The sequence below is a fragment of the Triturus cristatus genome, chromosome 2_2, assembly GCF_964204655.1.
Source record: "Triturus cristatus chromosome 2_2, aTriCri1.1, whole genome shotgun sequence".
Taxonomy (NCBI): Eukaryota; Metazoa; Chordata; class Amphibia; order Caudata; family Salamandridae; genus Triturus; species Triturus cristatus.
Genome location: NC_140582.1, coordinates 921,196,961 through 921,218,516, shown reverse-complemented (window position 1 = coordinate 921,218,516; position 21,556 = coordinate 921,196,961). Strand labels below are relative to the sequence as shown.

At 43.2% G+C, this 21,556-nt stretch overlaps 1 protein-coding gene across 2 annotated transcripts in view; it reads left to right on the top strand.

Annotated features, from left to right (window-relative positions):
- The window catches only part of SLC34A2 (solute carrier family 34 member 2), a 156,668-nt gene that overhangs the window by 119,889 nt on the left and 15,223 nt on the right, over positions 1–21,556 (top strand). For both annotated transcript variants that reach the window (XM_085642312.1, XM_085642311.1), the window contains 3 exons: positions 12,661–12,828; positions 19,194–19,310; positions 19,393–19,517. In XM_085642312.1, the coding sequence (XP_085498438.1) occupies positions 12,661–12,828; positions 19,194–19,310; positions 19,393–19,517 (410 nt within the window). The remainder of the gene's footprint in view (positions 1–12,660; positions 12,829–19,193; positions 19,311–19,392; positions 19,518–21,556) is intronic.

The following is a 21,556-nucleotide window of genomic DNA, read 5'->3' as shown; positions in this document are numbered from 1 at the left end:
AAACATACAATCAAGTAAAACATCTAATTTTCATAATAGAACATCAATAATTACAGATGAAATAGACGATAAAAAGTGAGGTTAAAAAATACAATTAATAGCACGTTAATAGATTCATTTAGATATACAAACTACAAACTGAACAGAGCGATCATCAATTTCGGGCACTTTCCAGACTCATCGATCTCCACTTTCCAAAGGACAGATATAAAAAAGATGAAAGGGAAAAACAAACAAATGGGTCAGGTAACATTTGAAGAAAGTACAGGGCTGGGTGGCATTGAACAAACTTATCTTTCCGAAAAATGGGACAAATATACTTTTTACGCTCGGGGTATAAAATTTACAAAAAAATATAAAATGGAGGTTGGACTGAGGGGAAATACAATCACACGGACAAGCTGGTAGTTCACTCATTGTGTATACTCCTGCGGGAAAACCCAGCATACAAGGAATAAGGTTTAGTCTAAAGAGAACTAGCATGTATCGATGACGCATATTAGTTACCACGGTCAGATATAGGTTTAAACCTTCGGGCACAGAAGGCAGACCCAGGTATAGTACTACCGTAGTTTCGTTACAATTAGATGCATATTTTCCCTAAGAGTTTGAAAGCAGGTTTTGATTTCAGCTTTAGGGATTGATTGGCAATTTAAAGGTTCGTTATAAAGAGTTCCCCAGGCTTACTAATGTGTCTCTTACATATTTGAGCCAAGGTACCTTCTGGGCCATTTCGGACGCCAAGCAATCCTTAATAATACTTTGGGTTAGGCCCAGTGTATCCCTTTTCCAAATTGAAAGCCATAATAAAACTGGGGCAAGTGATATGGCATCTGAAATATAGGGTACAGTCAATTCCTGGTGCATTGTAAAACTTGAACAGCTAATAGGTAAAGACAGTAATTTTTTAAAAAAGCGTTCTTCTAGACATTAGAGATGATCAACCTTTGAAATTCCCCAGATCCCCGCTCCATATGTCGCAGAAGAAACTGCCTTAGCAGAATAGATTTTCTTTATTGGCTCTAGTGGCTTACTTCCCAGTTTTTTTATAAAGGAGAACATCGCCACCATACATTTTTCCAAACCATTATATCTGTTTAATATCATGTTTGTCCAGGTAGCCCTGTTATTAAAAGTACACCCAAATATAGAAAGGACTTGCTAATCTCTACTTTCCGTTCCGCGATAAAGAAAGAGGGTATTTTTTTGGTTGCTTTCCTGCTGTCAAAATGAAAGTTTTTGAGTCATTTACTTTTAACTGCAAATACCCCATGTAAGATGCATTGTTATTTAAGAGCTTTTGCAGAGCTAGACCCGTTCTTCCAATTAAAACTGCATCGCCTTCATAAAGCAGAATGGAGAGCCCTTTTCTATTAATCATGGGGATATCCACTGTGGATTGATCAACTGCTGTTTCAATACCATTTGTATACAGGGAGAACAGGAAGGGGGCTAACACACACCCCTAACTGACCCCCTTAAGGATAGGGAATGACCTAGTGCATTCGCCTTGACTACTGAACCTCACACAGGCTGTACATTGGGAGCACAGTAGAAGAATAAATAATATTATACTATCGTCGACCCCCATATCCTTCAGAATGGTCCACAGTTTACTATGCAACACGGAATCAAAAGCTGCCGAGAGGTCCATAAACCCCATAAAAATTTAATTTGTGTGTATTTAGCTGTGATTAGATTTAGGTTTAGGCACTGGTCTAAGGTGCCCATCCTTTTTTTAAAACCATACTGCACCGGTATTAAAATATTTTTTTCAGTTGCCCATTCTTCTAGCCGATTTAAAAGCAGACGACCCATTAACTTTAGGGTTCCATCTAAAAGTGAAATGGGCCGATAATTCTTAGGTAGAGATTTATCCCCTTTTTTATAAATTGGGACATAATAGTCGTTTTCCATGATGCCGGAGGGCCCGCTGAGATGATTGCGTTGAAAGAATTAGTTAGAAGCGGAACCCAGAGATCTGGAGTATCAAAGAAAAGGTCAACTGGGACCCCATCCGGTCCTGGTGCTTTGGAGCCCTTACATTGCGACAGGGCGTATTTCACTTCTGACATAAAGAAAGAGATAGGAGTGGGTACATCCAAATTTAAAACAGCTTCTTCTGAACTTTCCCCTTTTTGGGCAAGACCAAAAATGCCTGAGTAATGCTCCACCCATTCGGCATCTCCTACGTGGGCCTCTAGTGAGGGACCTGCATCCTTATGCAGAAAAGGAGAATTCAGTACAGTCCAAAATAGTTTTGAGTCTTTTAGCAGAGCTGCTGAATGCAAGTTGGCCCAAGCCTCCTCTTTTAATGTTTGCAGTCTAAGTGGTCTACATTCTTTATAATGAGCACGGGCGGAAGCAACCAGTTCTTTATCTCTTGGTCTCCATTTTAATACTTTATGTAGATTGCCAAGAGCTTTTGTGCACGACTTATCAAATCAACGCGGGTCTGCAGATTGTGTTTTCTTTTTATACGAACATAGATGCCCATCCGCTGCCGTTTGCAGTTAGCAGTGAGACGAAGGCATCTACATTAGTTGCGAATCACTAGTCAGGTTAAGGCAGGTTTTAATTTCGTATTGAGTACAGCCAACTATGTCCTTATCTATCTTAGCCCACTTAAGTACCGTACCATTTCTTCTGGCTATTTTTGGCAATTACATTCTTCTTTTGGCCTGGCTAAAAGGGTTATTACATCTAATCTGGAAAGAAAGTGCAGCATGATCACTAAAATTTAGACCTAATATTTCTATCTGGTTAAATAACAGTTTTAATATGGATGCTGCTAACAAATAGTCTAGCGTTGAGCCATATATAGAGCCCCCAAAAGTTTTTCAAGCATACCCGAGGATTCATCAAACGGATTAAGTATGGCCAAATTGATAACTGTCAAGCTTGACCTCGGAGCCCTGTTAATTATCGCTAGCCTAACCTTTGGAGGGGAAGCTGCTGGTGTCCTCTCCTGCTCACCTGGAGCCCTGCTGTTGCCTCGTCTCGCTGCGAGTATCCCTGCTGCTGCCGCCATAACACGCCGCGGCTCTGGTGCGGGGAGACTACAGCTCCCAGGCACCCTAGCGCCCCCTGACGTCATCGAAGCGCCCGGTGGCGCTCAAAAGACCGCCGCCCCCTCGGTGGAGTGGGAAGCTTGACCTCTGAGCCCTGTTAATTATCGCTAGCCTAACCTTTGCAGGGGAAGCTGCTGGTGTCCTGTCCTGCTCACCTGGAGCCCTGCTGTTGCCTCGTCTCGCTGCGAGTATCCCTGCTGCTTCCGCCATAACACGCCGCGGCTCTGGTGCGGGGAGACTACAGCTCCCAGGCGCCCTAGCGCCCCCTGACGTCATCGAAGCGCCCGGAGGCGCTCAAAAGACCGCCGCCCCCTCGGTGGAGCGGGAAGCTTGACCTCGGAGCCCTGTTAATTATCGCTAGCCTAACCTTTGGAGGGGAAGCTGCTGGTGTCCTGTCCTGCTCACCTGGAGCCCTGCTGTTGCCTCGTCTCACTGCGAGTATCCCTGCTGCTGCCGCCATAACACGCCGCGGCTCTGGTGCGGGGAGACTACAGCTCCCAGGCGCCCTAGCGCCCCCTGACGTCATCGAAGCGCCCAGAGGCGCTCAAAAGACCGCCGCCCCCTCGGTGGAGCGGGAAGCTTGACCTCGGAGCCCTGTTAATTATCGCTAGCCTAACCTTTGGAGGGGAAGCTGCTGGTGTCCTGTCCTGCTCACCTGGAGCCCTGCTGTTGCCTCGTCTCGCTGCGAGTATCCCTGCTGCTGCCGCCATAACACGCCGCGGCTCTGGTGCGGGGAGACTACAGCTCCCAGGCGCCCTAGCGCCCCCTGACGTCATCGAAGCACCCGGAGGCGCTCAAAAGACCGCCGCCCCTTCTGCGCCGCGGGACGCGCGCGGGCGGCGCCGGGCTAAGCCCGGGCAAAGGGCGGGCCGTCTGTGGCCGTCAGGGGCAGGTGGAGGCAGGGCAGGGCCATGGACTTTCGTTGTGGTCAATTGATGTAGAGAAACCAGGACCAGGACTCTTGGCTGTTAGCAAGGTACACAGCTAAAACCTGTCTCTTTCTCTGTATACTATATCTGTAGGCTGTGTATTATTGTGGGGGCTTCCTGCCTATTTGGTAACCGGCTAACGTATTGAGGTATTATTGTTGTTGCTCCTTCCACCATGTCCAAACCAAGGGCCGCCAAAACGGTCACAAATAATGACTCAAGGACTCTGGATAACTATCTTGTTAAAGTAGTTAGTAAAATTAACAAAGATAGGAGATTATCATTAACTAGGGCTAGCCCAGAAACATCTCCCTTAGGGCAGTGTTTATCTCCTTCACCAATGCCTCATAGTGCCCCACCATTTCTAATAATGAGAATGATGTAAATACTGATGGATCTGTGGCTGAGCAGGATTATTGCTCCGATCCTATCCTAGTACAGGATCGGACATCACCATTAAGGTCTCCCATACTTCAATCTCCCACTATGAGAGCGGTGCGTGCTTGCAGGAAGGGGCCTGTCAAGAAAGTAGGGGGTCGGAAGCCTAAAAAAACTGGCCCAATTACTACTAACAGGGGAAATATTCCTGAGTCCATTAATAGCATAGAGGGGACTAAGCTGCTCCCAAGTCAAATTGATCTCTTGGTAACAATCCTTGAGTCTAAATTGGAAGCATTGATTAGTCCCATAGTGGCTAAGGTAGAATCTGTGCTTCTTAGGGTTACTAGAATGGAAGGCCTTGTAGAATCTTGTCTGACTCGGTCTACTGTTTTATCGAGTGCCCAATCAGACTCATCAGGCTCCATGGATAATCACCTGGTGGGTTCAGCTACACACTCTACAATCGGTAATAGGGGGGAGGCCTTGGGGGCTACTGTTCAGGCTCCACTAACTGTATTTGTATCAAATGCCCCATCCTCGTCGTTATTGTCAGTAGGTACTGCCAGTGCTCACAATATACCTAGTCAACCACAAACACTACAAAGGTGCACTCAGGACACTATAAGAGGGGCAGCCACTGCTGGAAGAAGTAAATCTAGAAGCGACGATTTTATTAACCTCCCGCCAGAGTGTGTACCATATACTGTGGTTCTAACAAATGTCCCAGAGGTTGACTCCTGTTTGAAAGGTCCTGGGTTAGAAACGTATCCTGCTCTCAAAAACAAGACGCTTGCTTGGTTGAATAAGAATTGCGGATTTCCATGTGCCCTTGCTAATGACATTTTATTTACCCGTAGAGTTAGCTGGATTGGCAATGGCCCTAAGAATACAGGAGGAGACTGTATTATTATAAATTTTAAATATCCGCAACATGTGGTAACAGTTCTCCTCAGAGCGGCCAACTTACCAGCCCTAGAAAATGCGGTCTGTGTTAGACCTCTTGGTTATTTTTATAATCACGTGGTAAATACCCCATGTCGCTCGTTACATGTGCAAGGGTACCCTCTAAATGAGAATGGTAGAGGGATGGTTGCTCGTGCTCCGAATGTATTTGAGTATATGTCCCGGTCTCAAATCAGTGGGGAGTCAAATCGCGCTGACTTGATTAACAGGCAGACCATTAATGCCCTACCTCTTCACAATCGGTATGCTGCTTTATCCTCATTGGAGGAAAATGATTGACTGCCAAATACCGTGGGGTGTTCTTCCCAGTCTTCAGCATCGCCTCTTAAGATTGCCACATGGAACATCGCTGGCTTAAAGAACAAGACCGGGCTAGCCGAATAGGAGAGGACTTTAAAATCCTTTGATGTCATCGCTTTACAAGAGACTTGGGACCAATCGAACAGCTTTGCCCTGGATGGCTATTGCCATTTTTGTATTCCAGCCACAAATAGCGTGGCAGGAAGATCTAAGGGGGGCCTATTAAGTCTCTTCAAATTGGACATTAAAGGAACCTTAACTCAGTGTCAGTCGGGCTCAGTAAACTGTCTAATTGTTGAGCTTTCTACTCAGAATAAGGCCAGGATCCTTTTTATAAATTTTTATAATTCGCATGCTAATGAATCCACAAGTCAAAATTTGGATGACTTGGATAAATTTCTGTCAGTCTATAGTATAAATGTAAATACTTTTGAGTTATTGTTATTAGGGGACTTTAATATACATCCATGTACCTTACCATGTATTAGGAGGGATGAGGAAGGCCCTCCCTTTTCCTCAACTGCTCACCCAGAACATACTAGGCAGGGTGACTACCTTGAGCTTTTTCTTGCTAAATGGAATTTATATGAGTCTGGATGTGGAGATGGAAACATTAGGTACCCTACGTTCAAGGGCAAAGAAAAGGGTACTATTATAGATTATATTTTTTTGTCTTCTTTTTTGTTAAATAGTGTGTTAAATTATTGTACTGAGGTGTCAGCTTTTAGTGATCATAATCCTGTCGTACTCGTTTTTAAGAATTCTGAGTTAATTTCTCTCAAATCAGTAAAAGTGAGTGGGGGCCTGAATCTTAAAGCCAAAGACCAGAATCGTAGGCTCAAGTGGACAAAGATAGTCCCTGAAACTTTCCACAAAGAGGTTTTACTTAAAGTGGAAGCTGAAGTCTCTACATGTTTAGCGGAAAACCCAGATCCCAAGGAGGTTATATTAGCATTTGATCAGATTTGTACTGAAATTAATCGTAGCCTCCAGGTTAAATCTAGCCAGAAGGCGTTAGATGGAAATAGATGGTTTGACAAGAATTGCTCTAAAGCACATGGTGTATTACTAAAGGCATTAAAAACTATCCCTAAAAATAGAGCAGTTATAGCAAATGCCAGGAAAGTGTACAAAAAAACCATTCTAGAAAGGAAAAGGAATCTGAAAGATGATGCTTTGGCTCAACTTGTAGATCCAGAAACCCTAAAAAATAGTGGTTTATTCTGGAAAATAATAAATCAGCCCCTTTTTTCTGATGAAACTAATACTCCCCTAGAGGCAATCATTCCAGATGAGGACTGGATTAAACATTTTAGTCAGATATATTCTAACATTGGCCCTCCTGCTGGATCCGTAGAAGATGAAGGCGGGGAAACCTGCTCTGACAAGGATGTAGTTATTTTTGCAGCTGCAGATGTAGAAAGGGCTATAGATCTAACCGCAAAAAACAAAGCCCCGGGCCCAGATGGGGTACCTGGGGACGTTTTTAAAAGCTTTCCAAAATTCTGGTCCAAGGTACTATGCAAGGTTTTTAATACTCTTACATACGATAAAATCCCGCCTTCCTGGAAGAAATCTATAATTATTCCAGTGTTTAAAAAGGGTAATAGGCAAGACCCATCCTGTTATAGGCCGATCTCCCTGATTGATTCATCAGTGAAAATTTTGGGCCCAGTTATTTTATCTAAATTGAACGATTGGCTAACAGAGAAAGGGGTTTTAGCAGATGTGCAGTATGGTTTTAGACCGAAAAGGAGTACCGTAGATCAAGGCTTGAATTTGTATTTATTAATAGAGAAATACACGAAGGCGAAGGAGGGGTCCATGTATCTGGGGTTCATGGACCTCTCGTCAGCCTTTGACCTTGTAAATAGATCCAAACTATGGAAAATCCTACTTGACCTAGGACTGGATAAGGCTCTTGTTAACCTCCTAGCAGACCTACATACTGACCTAATAGCCTCAGTTAGAGTTACTACTGCGGGGCGATGCACTAGCCATTTTAACTCAGAAAGGGGAGTTAGGCAGGGGTGCATTTTGGCTCCCCTCCTTTTTACTATTTATATAAATGCTTTGGAGGCCACATTAAAAGATGCCACTCAGGACATCCCACGCATAGGTTAACTCGGTATTCCGGTTCTCCTATACGCGGATGATGCTGTCCTGCTTTCTCGTACTGGCTTTGGCCTCCAACGACTATTGGACGCCTTTGAGGTATTTATGACTTCCCTGGATTTAAAGATTAATGCTAAAAAGTCCCAGATTATGATCATGGGTAAGGGTAACAAAAATAAACCCTCTAAAACATTTACCTGTGGGAAGCAAGAATTGTGTAGAGTAGCAACATTCCCATATCTAGGGATTACTTTTGACGAGAAAGGCTCCTGGGGCCCCCAGATAAAAAATAGAAACGTTGCCCTTGTAAAGTCATCTTCTGCACTTAGGGGTTTTATGATTAAACTTGGCGCTAGGCCAATTGTTACTTTGCTAAAAATTTATGAAGCAAAATGCCTTGCAGTTGCAACATATGGAAGTGCTATTTGGGGTCATTGCTCTATGGAAAGTATACAGATCACGGAAAATAAATTTCTAAGATCGGTTCTTTCTCTCCCTCAGTCTACCCCCACACATATTGTTCACACTGAACTCGGTATGGGTTACATCTCAGATCTGATTAAACTGGCCCCCGTTCTAGCCTGGCTAAAGACTTGGTTGAATCAAGAAATTCCGCTCAACCATATCATTCTAAAAGATTGTTTGCAGCTGGATAAAGTAAATAAAATAACGTGGTTAGTCTATATCAAAAACTGTTTTGATAGATTAGGGAGACCGGATCTTTTTCATTCCCCGGATCTAATAACTGTTAAAGATATTGGATTGATTAAAAGTATGATGAAAGATCTGTTATGTCTAGAAAGAGAACAAGTAGAATATGAGAAACCTTCGGTGCGGGCCAGTATTATTTTGAGTACTCATGTGGGCCCTGAATTATACCTGTCTATTGTTAATCAACCGTTCCACCGGTTTCTACTTACACGCTTTCGGCTGAACCTAATTCATTTTACTCTTGGTCATTTTCAAACTTGGTGTCCTCCTGAAAAAGGAACGCCGTGTAATTGTGATGATTTCTCGATCCAGAACACAATGCACTTCTTGATGTTCTGTGACCATTACGCGGCTTTAAGAAAGAAATATTTGTTCCCAATTCTAAAGGAGGCGGGGTTTATACAGGTCAAACCTGCCCTCCTGTATCTACAGTTATTGCAGACCCCCAGGATCATGTTCCATGTTGCAAGTTCTTTAGTGGGTGCTGTTAGGGCCAAGAAAAGTAAGCCTGCTATCAATCCGATTAATTTTTAATATAACGAATTGGCTGATTATTTAACTTTTTACATGAACTATAACATCTGCGAATTTGGGAGAATTTTAATGTTTTATGCTAAATGATGTTTTTTATGATGTTTTATTACTGACACTCCTTTTAAACATTTTAGATAATATGAATTGTTGATTTTTTCTAATATTGTAATATTGATTGTACTGTTTCTATGCCTTTTTATGATATTTATTTATCGAAATAAAGTACTTTGACTGACTGACTGATAACTGTCAAAAGTCTATTTAGTGATTCTCCATAAGATGAGTTTGAAAGTGTAAGATGACCTCACCCTAATCATCCAACAATCCACATGCAGGTTTTAAAATCTTTGTGCAACAGTGTGCATTAAAATCGCCCATCAATATTATATTCAGGGAGCGATTATGGGTAGTTATGGCCCTATCCATAGCGTCTTCTAATGTTTCGATTACCCCTGCCATATTCCCCATAAAATTATTATTATAGGAATTAATTAACATAATATCCTCTTCCCCTGGACCACTACAAACTATAATATGGAAATAAGTGGACTGTACATCAGTCTGATAAACCTTCACACATAGTGTATTCCTTAACAGGTTCAGTAAGCCACCCTTTGCTCTACCTGACTGTGACGGAGTAGCTAGGGTTTGAATTGAACAATATCCATTTATGTGAACATCCCCTGTTTCCCATGTTTCTTGCAGGCACACTAGATCATACCGGTCAATAATTTTAAGTCAATCATCATTATTTCGCTTTGAATTAGGTCCTGCTATATTCCAGCTCATAGTTTTAACCATCCCTTCCCTCAAGTCCGTGGTATTTTCAGATACAGACGGAAAACTCTCCTTCTGAGCGGAGCTTTGCTGAAACTGGTGAGTTTCCCTATCCCACTCCTGTCAATCGCAGGATTCAAGCCCTTCTAAAACCGCAAATCTATTAGCCAGCGGGATTGCAAGTATCGTGTTCCATCTATCACGACCAACCAGGGGGGCAGGGGGAGGCTGGATATCTGGGTTAAAGAACATTCTGTTCTCTATAAGCTTTACTCCCTGTGGTCTATAAAAGAAGCCCAGTGGTACAGCATAAATTTGTGAAGGCAAAAAGGGGGCCCTGAGGAATCTGTCCAGAAGGATTTCACAAAGTATTCATTTTTTAATTTAATAACTATACAATCCCCCACACATGATTTAAATGAGTAACCCACCCAATGCACTCTTCTAGCCATTATGATGCTATTTGCAATAGTCGGATGATCATTTAGGTCAGGTGACTTGGATAACCAGTGCAATGATTTGTTCATCAGTTGCTGAGTTGTTGCAAATTGTGTCTGATGAAGTTTTGGTACGTTTACTAATATGATCACAAATGGGGAAGCGGCTGGGGGAAGGTTTAAAATTACATCAGAGTCAAGCTTTAGTGGGTGAACACACTGCCCATCCTCCCCTAAACCCTGGGCCCCCCTGAGTTCCTTACTCATTTCTGGTCCTCTAGGAGGCTGTATGTCCTGGCCTTTATTACTAGAAGACCCTGCATGTTTGTTTACCATGTGTTGTTGCTGTCCGTTTCCGACACTTCCACCCCCGATTGTATCTGAATACATAGCGCCACTCTCTGACCTTCTAATTACATAAGGATACTGTTCAGGCAAAGAAGTTACTACGTTACCTTTATGCACCATATTACCTGGTAGATGGATTTTACATTTACACTTACACAAACAAATTTCTACTCCCGGATTTTCTGCAAGCCTGTCAGTTCTTTGAGGTACACCTGATCTCTAATTGATCTCGATACTAGTCTCACTCTGCTCCAAACTCTCTATCAATGGTTGCAAGAGGCGTGGGACAATGTGTTCCAATTCCAAATTAGTTATCACTGAGCCTGCAGTGGCTTTATTAATGGCTTCTCTACCCGCCCTCCCCTTATGCCCGTTTTAGCAGTCTTCGCCCGTTTTGGGGGCCTGGCACCCCTCTTAATACTTTTTAATGGCACAGTCACTAGATAAAACTTGGGAATCCAAGCATACCACTACATTATGTGCGTCCAGGATGGCAGGCACATCAGGTGTAACATGGGTGGAGTGTTCTGTGACACCAGGTAACTGTAGGGGCTGTAGGGTCTGAGCACTCACTCCCCTACTGACAATATTACTTCAGCCTCAATCTCTTTCGTTAAGACATCTGCGGCTCTCAGCAAGAAGGAGTCCAAAGTATTAACCACCTCCAAACTCTGGTCACAGTATTTAGACTTTCGCTTACCCAGGACGCACAAGTGTCACCAAATAGCCTCCCCGTAAAAATAATTATTAATATATGTCCTGTTAGAGACGGGGCCTGCCCCAGCCTTCTCCGGGCTCCAACGGGACGCGCTTAATTTGAGCTGGGGTGAGCGGAAACAGGAAGTGAGGTCCGTTGGCCAGGGGAAATGGGAGTTGTAGTGCTCTCCCCGGCGAAAATCCTCGGTGCTCAGTTTCTCTCCTCTGGCTCCTTCCACACGGCAGCAGCAGGCGCACTGTGCTGCCCTCCCTGCAATTCGTCCTCAGGTCGCCTGCTGGTGATAGAGTGAGTGGTCTGTTTTATTAAGTTGCTATTTTTTCAATTGAAGACTACTTTATTAGCAGGTCTTTTCTTCACTGGGCTAGTCAGGTCGGCTCTGTCAGGTGAACCGGTTTAGACCATATGGACATCTTCATGGAGGAAGTAGTGGCTGCTCTAGGAATATTACATCAGAAATTAAAGCCCTCTTCTGTCACTGAGCTCCATTTTTTAATGCATTTCAGTCCCGCGGATCAAAATACTGCTCAGTAAAATTAGATACAGGCTGTATAGGAGAAATTGGTTTAAAACTTGAGGGTCAGATTTATCATAATTTCGCGCACTGCAAGCCACCTTGCAGCACTTCGCTGTGTGAAAGGGAAAGGGGCAGGAATGTGCCGTATTTAATATTATACGGCAAATTCTTGTCTTTTCCTAGCGTGGAGCCTGAGCCGTCAATGCGTAATAATGTACATAAATGGGGTGATAATGTTTACATTTTCAACAATTCTTTTTGAAAAAGCTATAACAATATTGTGGAAAAAGTCATGAATGCTTCTATAAAAAAAAAACTGCAACTTGTTTAAATGATATAAACCTCACCTGCTACTGGGAATGTACATTTATTTTTTGAATTGCTTGGGAAGATTAAAATACAGTGTCCAGCAGGCCATTTTCATCTCTTCTGAGTAATAGAGCAAAGTGGTAATTTACGGTACCTGGAAAAATGTAATGCTTTTCCAAGTGCCTCTCGTTTGACTGCGAACATGTAGAAAAAATCACACTTATTTCCAAAGGTGCACAACAACAGTGAACTGTAAATGCATGCCTGAGTCCACATTATAGGGCCAAACACATGTAAACTCTAGAAAAGGTCTTGCGTTTCACACAGGGTAGATGGAATTCCTGAAAAGAAATCTCCATGTTTACCCCTTTGCCCCAGAACTTTCACTATTAACTTTAGACCCTATTGAGGTGCTCTGACAGTTACACCAGGCTAGACAAGTATCACGGATATCACACTGTCTATTAAGATCAAATACCAGTTTCTGAACATGACCTATCTATAATCCTAATACTAACTAACCATGGCCCATGTTTGCTTTGCTTTCTTTTAGGTCAGCACATGTTTGCAAACACAAACCTTCCAGACCTGGCGATTGGTCTGATTCTATTGGCTATGTCCTTGTTTGCTCTCTGCACATGTCTGATATTAATTGTCAAGCTCCTAAATTCGATGCTTAAAGGACAAGTTGCAGTTGTCATTAAAAAGGTTCTCAACACAGGTAATTTGTAAGCATATTAAATATTATTCATAATATTTTTGTTGCAGTAGTACCATGCCAAATAATATGCTACAGTTATTGTTTACGCAAGTTCCGTCTGGCATGTGAGTGCGTACCCTGTGCGGACCGCCAATGCATCATTTTCAATGCTTGCTTTATGAGAGGTATTTGGTGCAGTTGCTTTTAATGAGTGCTTCTAGGTATATGTAGTAAAAGCAACCAAATTTGCTTCAGGTCTTAATTTGTAAAAACATAAGTGCCAGGGCTCTCATCTGGAGGCCACTGCAGGTTTCATCATGCATTGTTTTTGCTAGCGCTGCTAATGACAGTACCAACATAACAACTAACCATCAGACTCCTCCAAGTGTGCCAATTCAAATTACTTCAGGCCCCCAAAAGCTAAAAGAATGGCTTGGGCAGCAGGTAACAGTCATTTTTTATTATTGAATTTATAATTAACTGTTGTTGTGGTCCTCTTAAATTCGCCAGACAGCGCCACCTTGTGGCAAGCTCTCACAAGGACCGGTGTTGCCAATTATGTACCAGTGACGAGCACTGGAAACCACAGACTAAAATTAAGCACTGATTTGCTACACAATCCATCTTCAGTTGGAGTGTTTGGTTCTTGGTGGACTGGGACAATAATACATTATAGAAGGGACGAAGTACTCACATTCACCTCGCTGGTTTCTGCACATGCAAGGCAATGCACAAAGACATTTAAGAGTATATCCAGTGGTATTCCTGTATGTTAGAAATGGGGTTTCTGGTTTGCTAGGGTATGCACCTAAGCCAGGCAGAACCCACCACTCCAGGCAGTGTAAGGGAGTTACACTGCTCACCTCATTGGTAGCCTTAGTCAGGCTTTCCCAGAAGCAGTGTGTATAGCTTTTGCGCAACACACACACACCAGTGGCCACTAGACACATCACAAAAAGAGACTCCACTAGGCACTTGTCATGATGTTACATTGACCATAAAAATCACTTTGCCATAGAGCAATTGTCATAACATCTTAGGTAGTGCCCTAGGGCCAATACACGTACCTCGCTCAGGTCACAAATCACTTTGTAAGGATAGAAAAAAATGCATGAGATCACATAAGATAATACTTGCTTTGTTATCATCACAGGCCCTTAAAGCTAGGCATTGCGATAATGCTGTAGGTGAGTTAGCTGGCAGTCACAACTGGCCTGACCTTCACAACGCAGGCCTGGATTGCGGTTAGAAGTAACCCGGTTTGTTCCCAGGCTGTAGTTGTGTACAGCCATCAACCGTGTGGTGGCTGATTATGCCTCCTTCCTTAGATCACCACTGCGGCCCTGCGAGGACTTGGTGATACTAGGCGGAGGAGGGAAGGGCACTCACCCGGTTCCCTAGCCGGGAGCAGCAGATTCCTGAAGTCGGTGCACCTGCTGCACGTAGTGGGAGGCACGAGAGGTTTCCCTTCATCGCAATGTGGCGGCGAAGCTCTTGGCTGCCAGAGCGCCTTCTCGCTGCTCTAGGAGCTTGATGCATCGTCCTGCTGGGCGGGCCTGCAGCGAGCTACAACTTTTCTCCCCGGCTTCTGGAAGTTTGCTAGGCAATGCCTAGTGCCCCAGCCTTGTTTGTGGAGTGGCCGCATGGTGACTTCTCGGGTTCCACAAGGTTTTCCTGCACCGCGGGAGGGTCTTGGCCTGGACTCGGGTACAAGGCGGTGTACGGGGAGGTGCCCCCGGTGGCTTCACCCCACACAAACATTAAGGAGAGCCCTCTGAACTCTCAGGCAGGAAGACACACAGCACTGTGGGAAAACAGAGCCCACTGCGCTTGGCTAAAGTAAAGCACACAGAGCTCTAGGGAAGAGCGCTTGCAGAGAAAAACACACGGAGCTCTGAGAAAGTATAGCACACAGAGCGCTTCAGGGCAAAGTACACGGAAACTTTGATGTCCCTGAGTAACCCAGAACAGGAGGCCAGAACACACAGGCCCTAGGAGATTTCTTCTCCAGCAGGATACCACAACAGGGCAAAAATAGTCAATCCTTTTCCTCCACCACAGCAAGAAGCAGCAATTGCAGGCCAACCCACACCTCACACAGAAAAGGCAGCACTCCTCATACAGTCCTTCCGGTCTTCTTCTTGGCAGGGTCCTCTTGTTCCTTGAAGTAATCTGAGTTCCTGGGATTTTAGGTGCAATACTTATTCCCCAAATTTACATTGTTCTCTTTGCTATAAGGGTCTCTGAACCCGGTCCAAACCAGTGCTGTCCTCCCTGGTGCAGCATGATCCCAGGGGGCGGAGACAGCATTGTGAAAAAGGAGACACAGCCTATACAGGTGCAAGTGATACTCCTCCCACCCCTCCAAATGCAGGCCAGGTCTATTCAGCCCAGGGATAAGGCACCCAGGCAAGGCAGGATGCACCTCGAACCCCCCCAGTGACTGTCGAGAGTCAATGCACATCCTAGCTTCTGTCACTTGAACACCAGACGCTGAACACACAACCAGGTAGGGTGCAACGAGTCACAAGCACACTGAAATGCCCACTTCTAAAAGTGCCATTTCTAAAGTAGTAATAACAAAGTCGCTTTCCCCAATGAGCAGGATTTTATACTACGATTCCAAACATGCCAAACATGGCCACGCTACCCCTTTCGTATTAGAAATTACCACTGAAGAACATATCAGGGAATTCCCAATTCAAACCTATGAGAAGAGCAGCCTCACCGCATTGAGAAACCGAACAGGTTGTTTGTCACTACCAGGAAGTTCCACACAGTTAAGGTACACGTCCTACCTTTTACCTACACAGCACCCTGCTCATAGGGCTAGCCAGGGCCTACCTGAGGGGTGACATGTGCAGTAAAAGGGGAGCTTCAGACATGGCAAGCACTTTAAGTGCCATGTCACTATGGCAGTAAACTACACGTGCATGCTCAGACCGGCTTCAGGAAAAATAGCGCAACAGCAGATAACATCATGGCCCTGGCCTACCTCTCAAAACTTGCTATGAAAGTCAGGCACCTGCCGCTGTTCTGCTGTTTCATTGACTACAGCACGGCTTTTGATAGAGTTGATAGGGGCAAACTCTGGAGAAAACTGTCATCCTGGGGGGTACCTCCTAAGCTACTGATAGCCATCATATCCCTTCACGAGGATACTTGGGTACAAGTCAAGATAAGCCCCACAGCTCTATCAGAAAAAGTTGAAACCAACAACGGATTGTAACAGGGTTGCGTCCTGGCCCCCCTACTATTCAACCTCTATACAGCAGACATGAGGGCAGCCCTGAAAGAGGCAAGTCTAGTTCCACTGAGACTGGGCAAGGTAAGAATGGCAATCCTACAGTACGCAGATGACACCGTAGTGAGGGACCATACAAGGGTAGGTCTCCAAAGAGCCCTTAAAGAGTTGGGGAAGTACAACAAGGAAAATCACCTGACAGTTAATCAAGGGAAAACGAAGATAATGATATCTGGCAGATACCCGCACAGAAAACAATCGATCTGGAAGATGGGAGACCTCCAAATTGGGACCACAGCAGCCTACAACTATCTCGGAGTTTGGCTGAACGAGAGGGCAACATTGGCAGCTCATACAAAACATCTAACTGCTTAAATCCACATAGTAATTTTTTCAATAAGACGACTAAGCCAATGCCTGACCAGCCCCGCCGTCGAACCCATGCTGAAAGTGCTCAGGGCAAAATGAATTCCAGCAATTAACTACTTCCACCTGGCATTTCCAGGAGCTTTAGATAAACTTATAGCAGCAGCGCAAGTCAAAGCCCACAAGATTGTGCTGCAAGTACCCAGGAACGCGTGGAACACGAGACTACGGCTGGAACTAGGGCTAGCCAGACCTGAACTGGCCCTCCAGGGAGATCTTATAAAGTATTATATTGGAGTCCTTAAAGCACCGCACAACTCTCTAAAACATCATTTGGCAACAATATTCAATGAAGAGGCCTCCCCTTGGCATACCAAGCTGGGCAAAGCAATATAGACCCTAAGCATAGATCGAAAAAGTCTGCCCCTAACAGAAATCCCGCACAAGGCCTGGTTGAACACCATGAGACGGCAGGTCCGCTCCATTTCCTATGAAAAGGATCTAACTGCATTCCGACATAACACCCACACAAAGGCACTGGACGAATCTTACATCCTGGGGAAAGTCCAACCATACCTAATGGAAGCACTGGGGGCCCAGGCCCATAAGAAAATCCTTTTTATGAGGCTAACGGCCCTCAGAATTCGGGACTTTAACCCAGCATGGGCATGAACAAACGGAGCCGTTCATGTCGCCTATGCAATTACCAACAGGAATCTTGGCTTCATTTATTGTGCTGTTGTCCAAAATTCACCAATGAACGACAGAGGCTGCTTCGTCCCCTTTTTAGAGCCCATGGCATCAGAATTTGCAAGCAGGTATCAGATTGGTGCTTCTCGGAAACAAAAACACACCACCTCGCAAGAGCGGCAAAATTTATCTACCTGATTGAACAAGCTCTAGACGCTAGAGTATAAAGGACTCTCCTTAAGCTCTGAAAAGCTCTGAAAGCTCTAAAATCAGAGTTGTCAAAATGCGTCAACAAACAGATTCCGCAAACACCAATGGGCAAAGAAGACCTCGCCGCTACTTCAAGTGCTCTGTCTAGAACCCTGCCGCATCAAAATTAAGTACCTGGCTAGAAAGCTGAAAGGTCCCCGCACCATAAGATCGACTGTTGGAATGGGGTTTTTAATTTCACAGGGGGCACCGGGAGGAGGGTGGAAAGGGTGGGTGGGTAAGGGGGGTGGGGCTCTAATTTTAGCTTTTTACTGTAATGATTTAAACTAATCGAACGGTTAATAATAAATCAATCAATCAATACACGTGCATGCCCTGCAGTGGCAGAGGCCTAAGACAGGTCTGAAAGGCTACTTCGGTGGGTGGCTCCTGTCCCTCACCTACAAATCATAGTTTTTAGGTGTGTCAGTTCTAATGAGTAAAATGGAAGGGAAACAAAGCTACCACACAAAGAATTCATTTTATGATCCTACAAAAGTTCTGAACAGGAAACAATGGCCATCATGACCTGGAAGAAGTTGGGCACCTTAAACATCCCTCCAGATTGTGACTTTCTCTCTGTGCAAGTCTCACGTAACCCAAAAGTCCCAAAGTTGTGAGCCTGGTGGTGCAAGAGAGTAATCAACCACACTGAGCAAGTTTATGGCTGGTTTCCAGATACTGTCGCATATGTTGTTCTTCCACCCTGCAAATTAAAGGTAAGCCATTCTATAGTGAGATTGTTCCAAAGACTCCAATGTCATTGTGTGATAGAGGGAAATTGCTATTTTTCCAAAAGGCTGCTGTAGGTACCTTAGAGGTTAAGCCACATAGACACAGAGTATTTGTGTCTTGTCCAACCACTATGTTCTGGGCAGGAGAATTCCAACTTTCAGCACACCCTGAGTTGGGTGAAGTGATGCTGTGTTTTTTTTTAATTCATGTTTTTGTGGCATTTTTCATTTTTTGTATTTTTCCATTAATTTCGAATGCCACATTTTTTCCTAGAAATGTGTATTTTTAGTGTTTTTTTCATTTTCTTATAACTTTTAAACTTGTATTTTTTGGTCGATATTTACCTTATTCTTGTTAAGAAATATCAATTGTTATCTTGAACTTTGTGTGGACTTTGCAGGCATTTAGTTCTTTATTCAGCAATGCTCCTTCTGTGGGGTTTGCCTTGTCGCTTAGGCCGTGCTCCCTGTGGTGAGCTAAGGTTACCCTCACTGAAACCTATTGCCTCTGTTGAACTGGACTGTAGATTACTTTATAATAGTCCGGGATCTCACCCCTACCTTTTTTAACAATAAATTGCTGTGTGTTTCAAGGACTGGAAAATAATCAGGAGTTTTTTATGAATATACATAAATGTCTGATTTTACATTAATTCAACGCATTTTCCATAGACAAACCGGAAGGTACATGATTATTCTCTTTTTTCCCCAAACCTCTACTTCTTGAGCCATATCTTACCTTTGAGTGACACCTACAACCTTAAAAAGTATGTGCATTGGCCTTTGATTTGTTAAGAGCTAGCGTTTCTAAGTGTAAAGAATTATATTTTGACTGGCTAAGATAGGACAATGTTAGGGACCTGGTTGTATAGAATCAACTACAGTCAAAGGTCTCAGGCAAGATGAGAAGGAATGGGCAATACAACAGCTTTGCAAACAGAGTATCTGAGTATTCTAGAACTTAAGCTGTAGTTAATGCAGGGTTATATTTGCAATGAGAAATTGGAATAGCACAAACAGCCCTCAATGGACCTGTATTAGAAAGGTAAATTGTCTTAAAATCCTGCTAGTAATATCCTAATCATACTTTATTTTTATTTCAGATTTCCCATTCCCTTTTGCCTGGGTCACAGGATACTTGGCCATGTTAGTTGGAGCTGGAATGACCTTTATTGTTCAGAGCAGTTCTGTTTTTACATCTGCTATTACACCTCTTGTCGGTAAGTCTTTGCCATTAGCTGTCTAGAATCAGTTTGCCAAAACTCAAAATCAAAGGTTAAGTATTCCTTATGTCTTCACTAGGTATTGGAGTCATTAGCATTGAGCGTGCATACCCCTTGACGCTGGGTTCTAACATTGGCACAACGACAACAGCTATCCTCGCGGCGCTAGCAAGTCCAAGTGAGAGCTTAGCAAACTCACTGCAGGTTGGTTATTTTTTAAACCTATTTGTTTGGTGATGTCATGTAGTAAAAGACCCAATGATACAGCAACCAGGACTAATGGAACAGGTGTTTATGTGGAATAAGAGAGAGCTGTTGAATCTAGATTGAAAGGTACTTATCAGCACTATGAGGCCTTCTGCCATTCAGTAATGTATTAGGTGATACTTTGAGGTTTTTTAGGAGTATAAAATATTCCATGGCCCCATATCCATTCCTCCTGTAATCAGGGGTGGCTGCCATGAAACAGATGCACATTTTTAGAGAACCACCACTGCAGCTCCAAGATCAGGCATCTTGCAGTCGCTGTCACTGAAAGCAAGGTGCAGCAAGCGCCTTCTGTTCACAACTCTTGCGGTCCCAATATGATACTGTGAAGTCTCTTGCATTCAGGCTAGGGCGGTGTAATGATGGTACCCACATTCTTTCCACGCTCACTGTTTGAAGAGAAACGAGCGGTCTCAATTCAAACAAGTATTGGTAAAGCCAATAGGTCTGGCGATTCTTGTTTGTTTTGTCATGGTTTTTGCAAAACGTTATTGTTCAGAAAGCTGCTGAATGTTTGTTATTAAAAAAAACATTGACTAAAGGCCAAAACAATATTTGGGTCTCAAACAAGCACATATTACGATAGTTCTTCACGAATTACTTTGTGTGTTGATCTGCTGATTTTGAAAACCGCATGCCGTCATTCTTAGTGAAGTCAGCCAATGGCTGAAGCGGGCTGATGCATTTCCCCTTAATGCCTGAGTGGGTAGGAGAAAAATGTGAATGACACGACCACGGACAAAAGAATGAAGCATGACAGAAAACCTCTATGAGTAAATATGCCATACACATCATTTCAGTAAACTCAAAAGATCTTGGGTAACACAGACCGAAAAAAGCCAAACGTTCTGCCATTGGCTACCGGCACCTCATCTTAAAGAAAGAAAACTTTTAAAAAAGAAGGAAAGAATGAGGGCAGAAGGCAAGAAAGAAAGAAGACAAGATGAAAAGAAAGCAGAAAAGAAGATAGTGTAAAAAAGGAAAGAAAGAAGGAAATTGTTGGGAAGATGGCAGGAAATGAAAAAGAATGGAAAGAAAGAAAGAAGGAAATTAAGAATAAAAAAGAAAGGATCAAAATAAGGAAAGAAAGAAGGAAAGAAGGGAAGAAGGCAAGAAAGATGGAAAGAAGGAAGCAGAGATGGAAACAAAGAAGTAAAGATAAACGGAAAGAAAGAAGAAAAAAGAAAAGACAGAGGTAAAGAAAGAAAAAAGCAAGACTGACAGGAGGAATGACTGAAAGAAAGAAAGAAGGAAGGAAAGGAAAGGCAAGGAAGAAAAGTTAAAGAAAAGGAAGGAAAGATGGGAAGGAATAAAGGAAAGACAGAAAGATGGAAAAAAGGAAAGAAAGAAAAATGAAAGAAAGAAGGAAAGATGAAAAGGACGAAAAGAAAAGGAGCAAAATAAGGAAGGAAAAAAGGAAAATAAGTAAGAAAGAAGGAAAGAAAGAAAGGAAGAAATAAACAAAGAATGATAGGAAGGAAGAAAATCAAAAGAAGAAAAAACTAATAAAAAGAAACAGGAAAAAAGCAAGGAAGACGGAAAGAAACGAAGAAAGAAGGAACAAGGAAATAAAAAAAGTGTTACAACTGCTGCAAATTAAACACAAAAAAGGCCGATGGGCAAAGTTTATTAAAGAACCTTTGATTAAATTTAGTCCAGAATAAACGTGCTCTGAAGAATTATCCACTTATGAATTCATATGTATAATATTGAAGCTTTTGTTTGAGTAGTGTATGCACAGTAAAAACACAATAACAGTTTCCAATGGATACAATCTGTAATGCAGTAAAATTCTAGCAGCCAGATAAACTAAGGGCATTTCAAAAGAAATTTACTACAGCATTGGCAGGAGACAGGAATGGATAAAGCTAGAACAATTAGTTAAGGAGCCCACGCACTTAGCTGGTCATACTTTAGACGGCCTCTTCTCTAATGAGCCATCATTAAAAATTATTAGCATCCTTCCAGTGATTTGG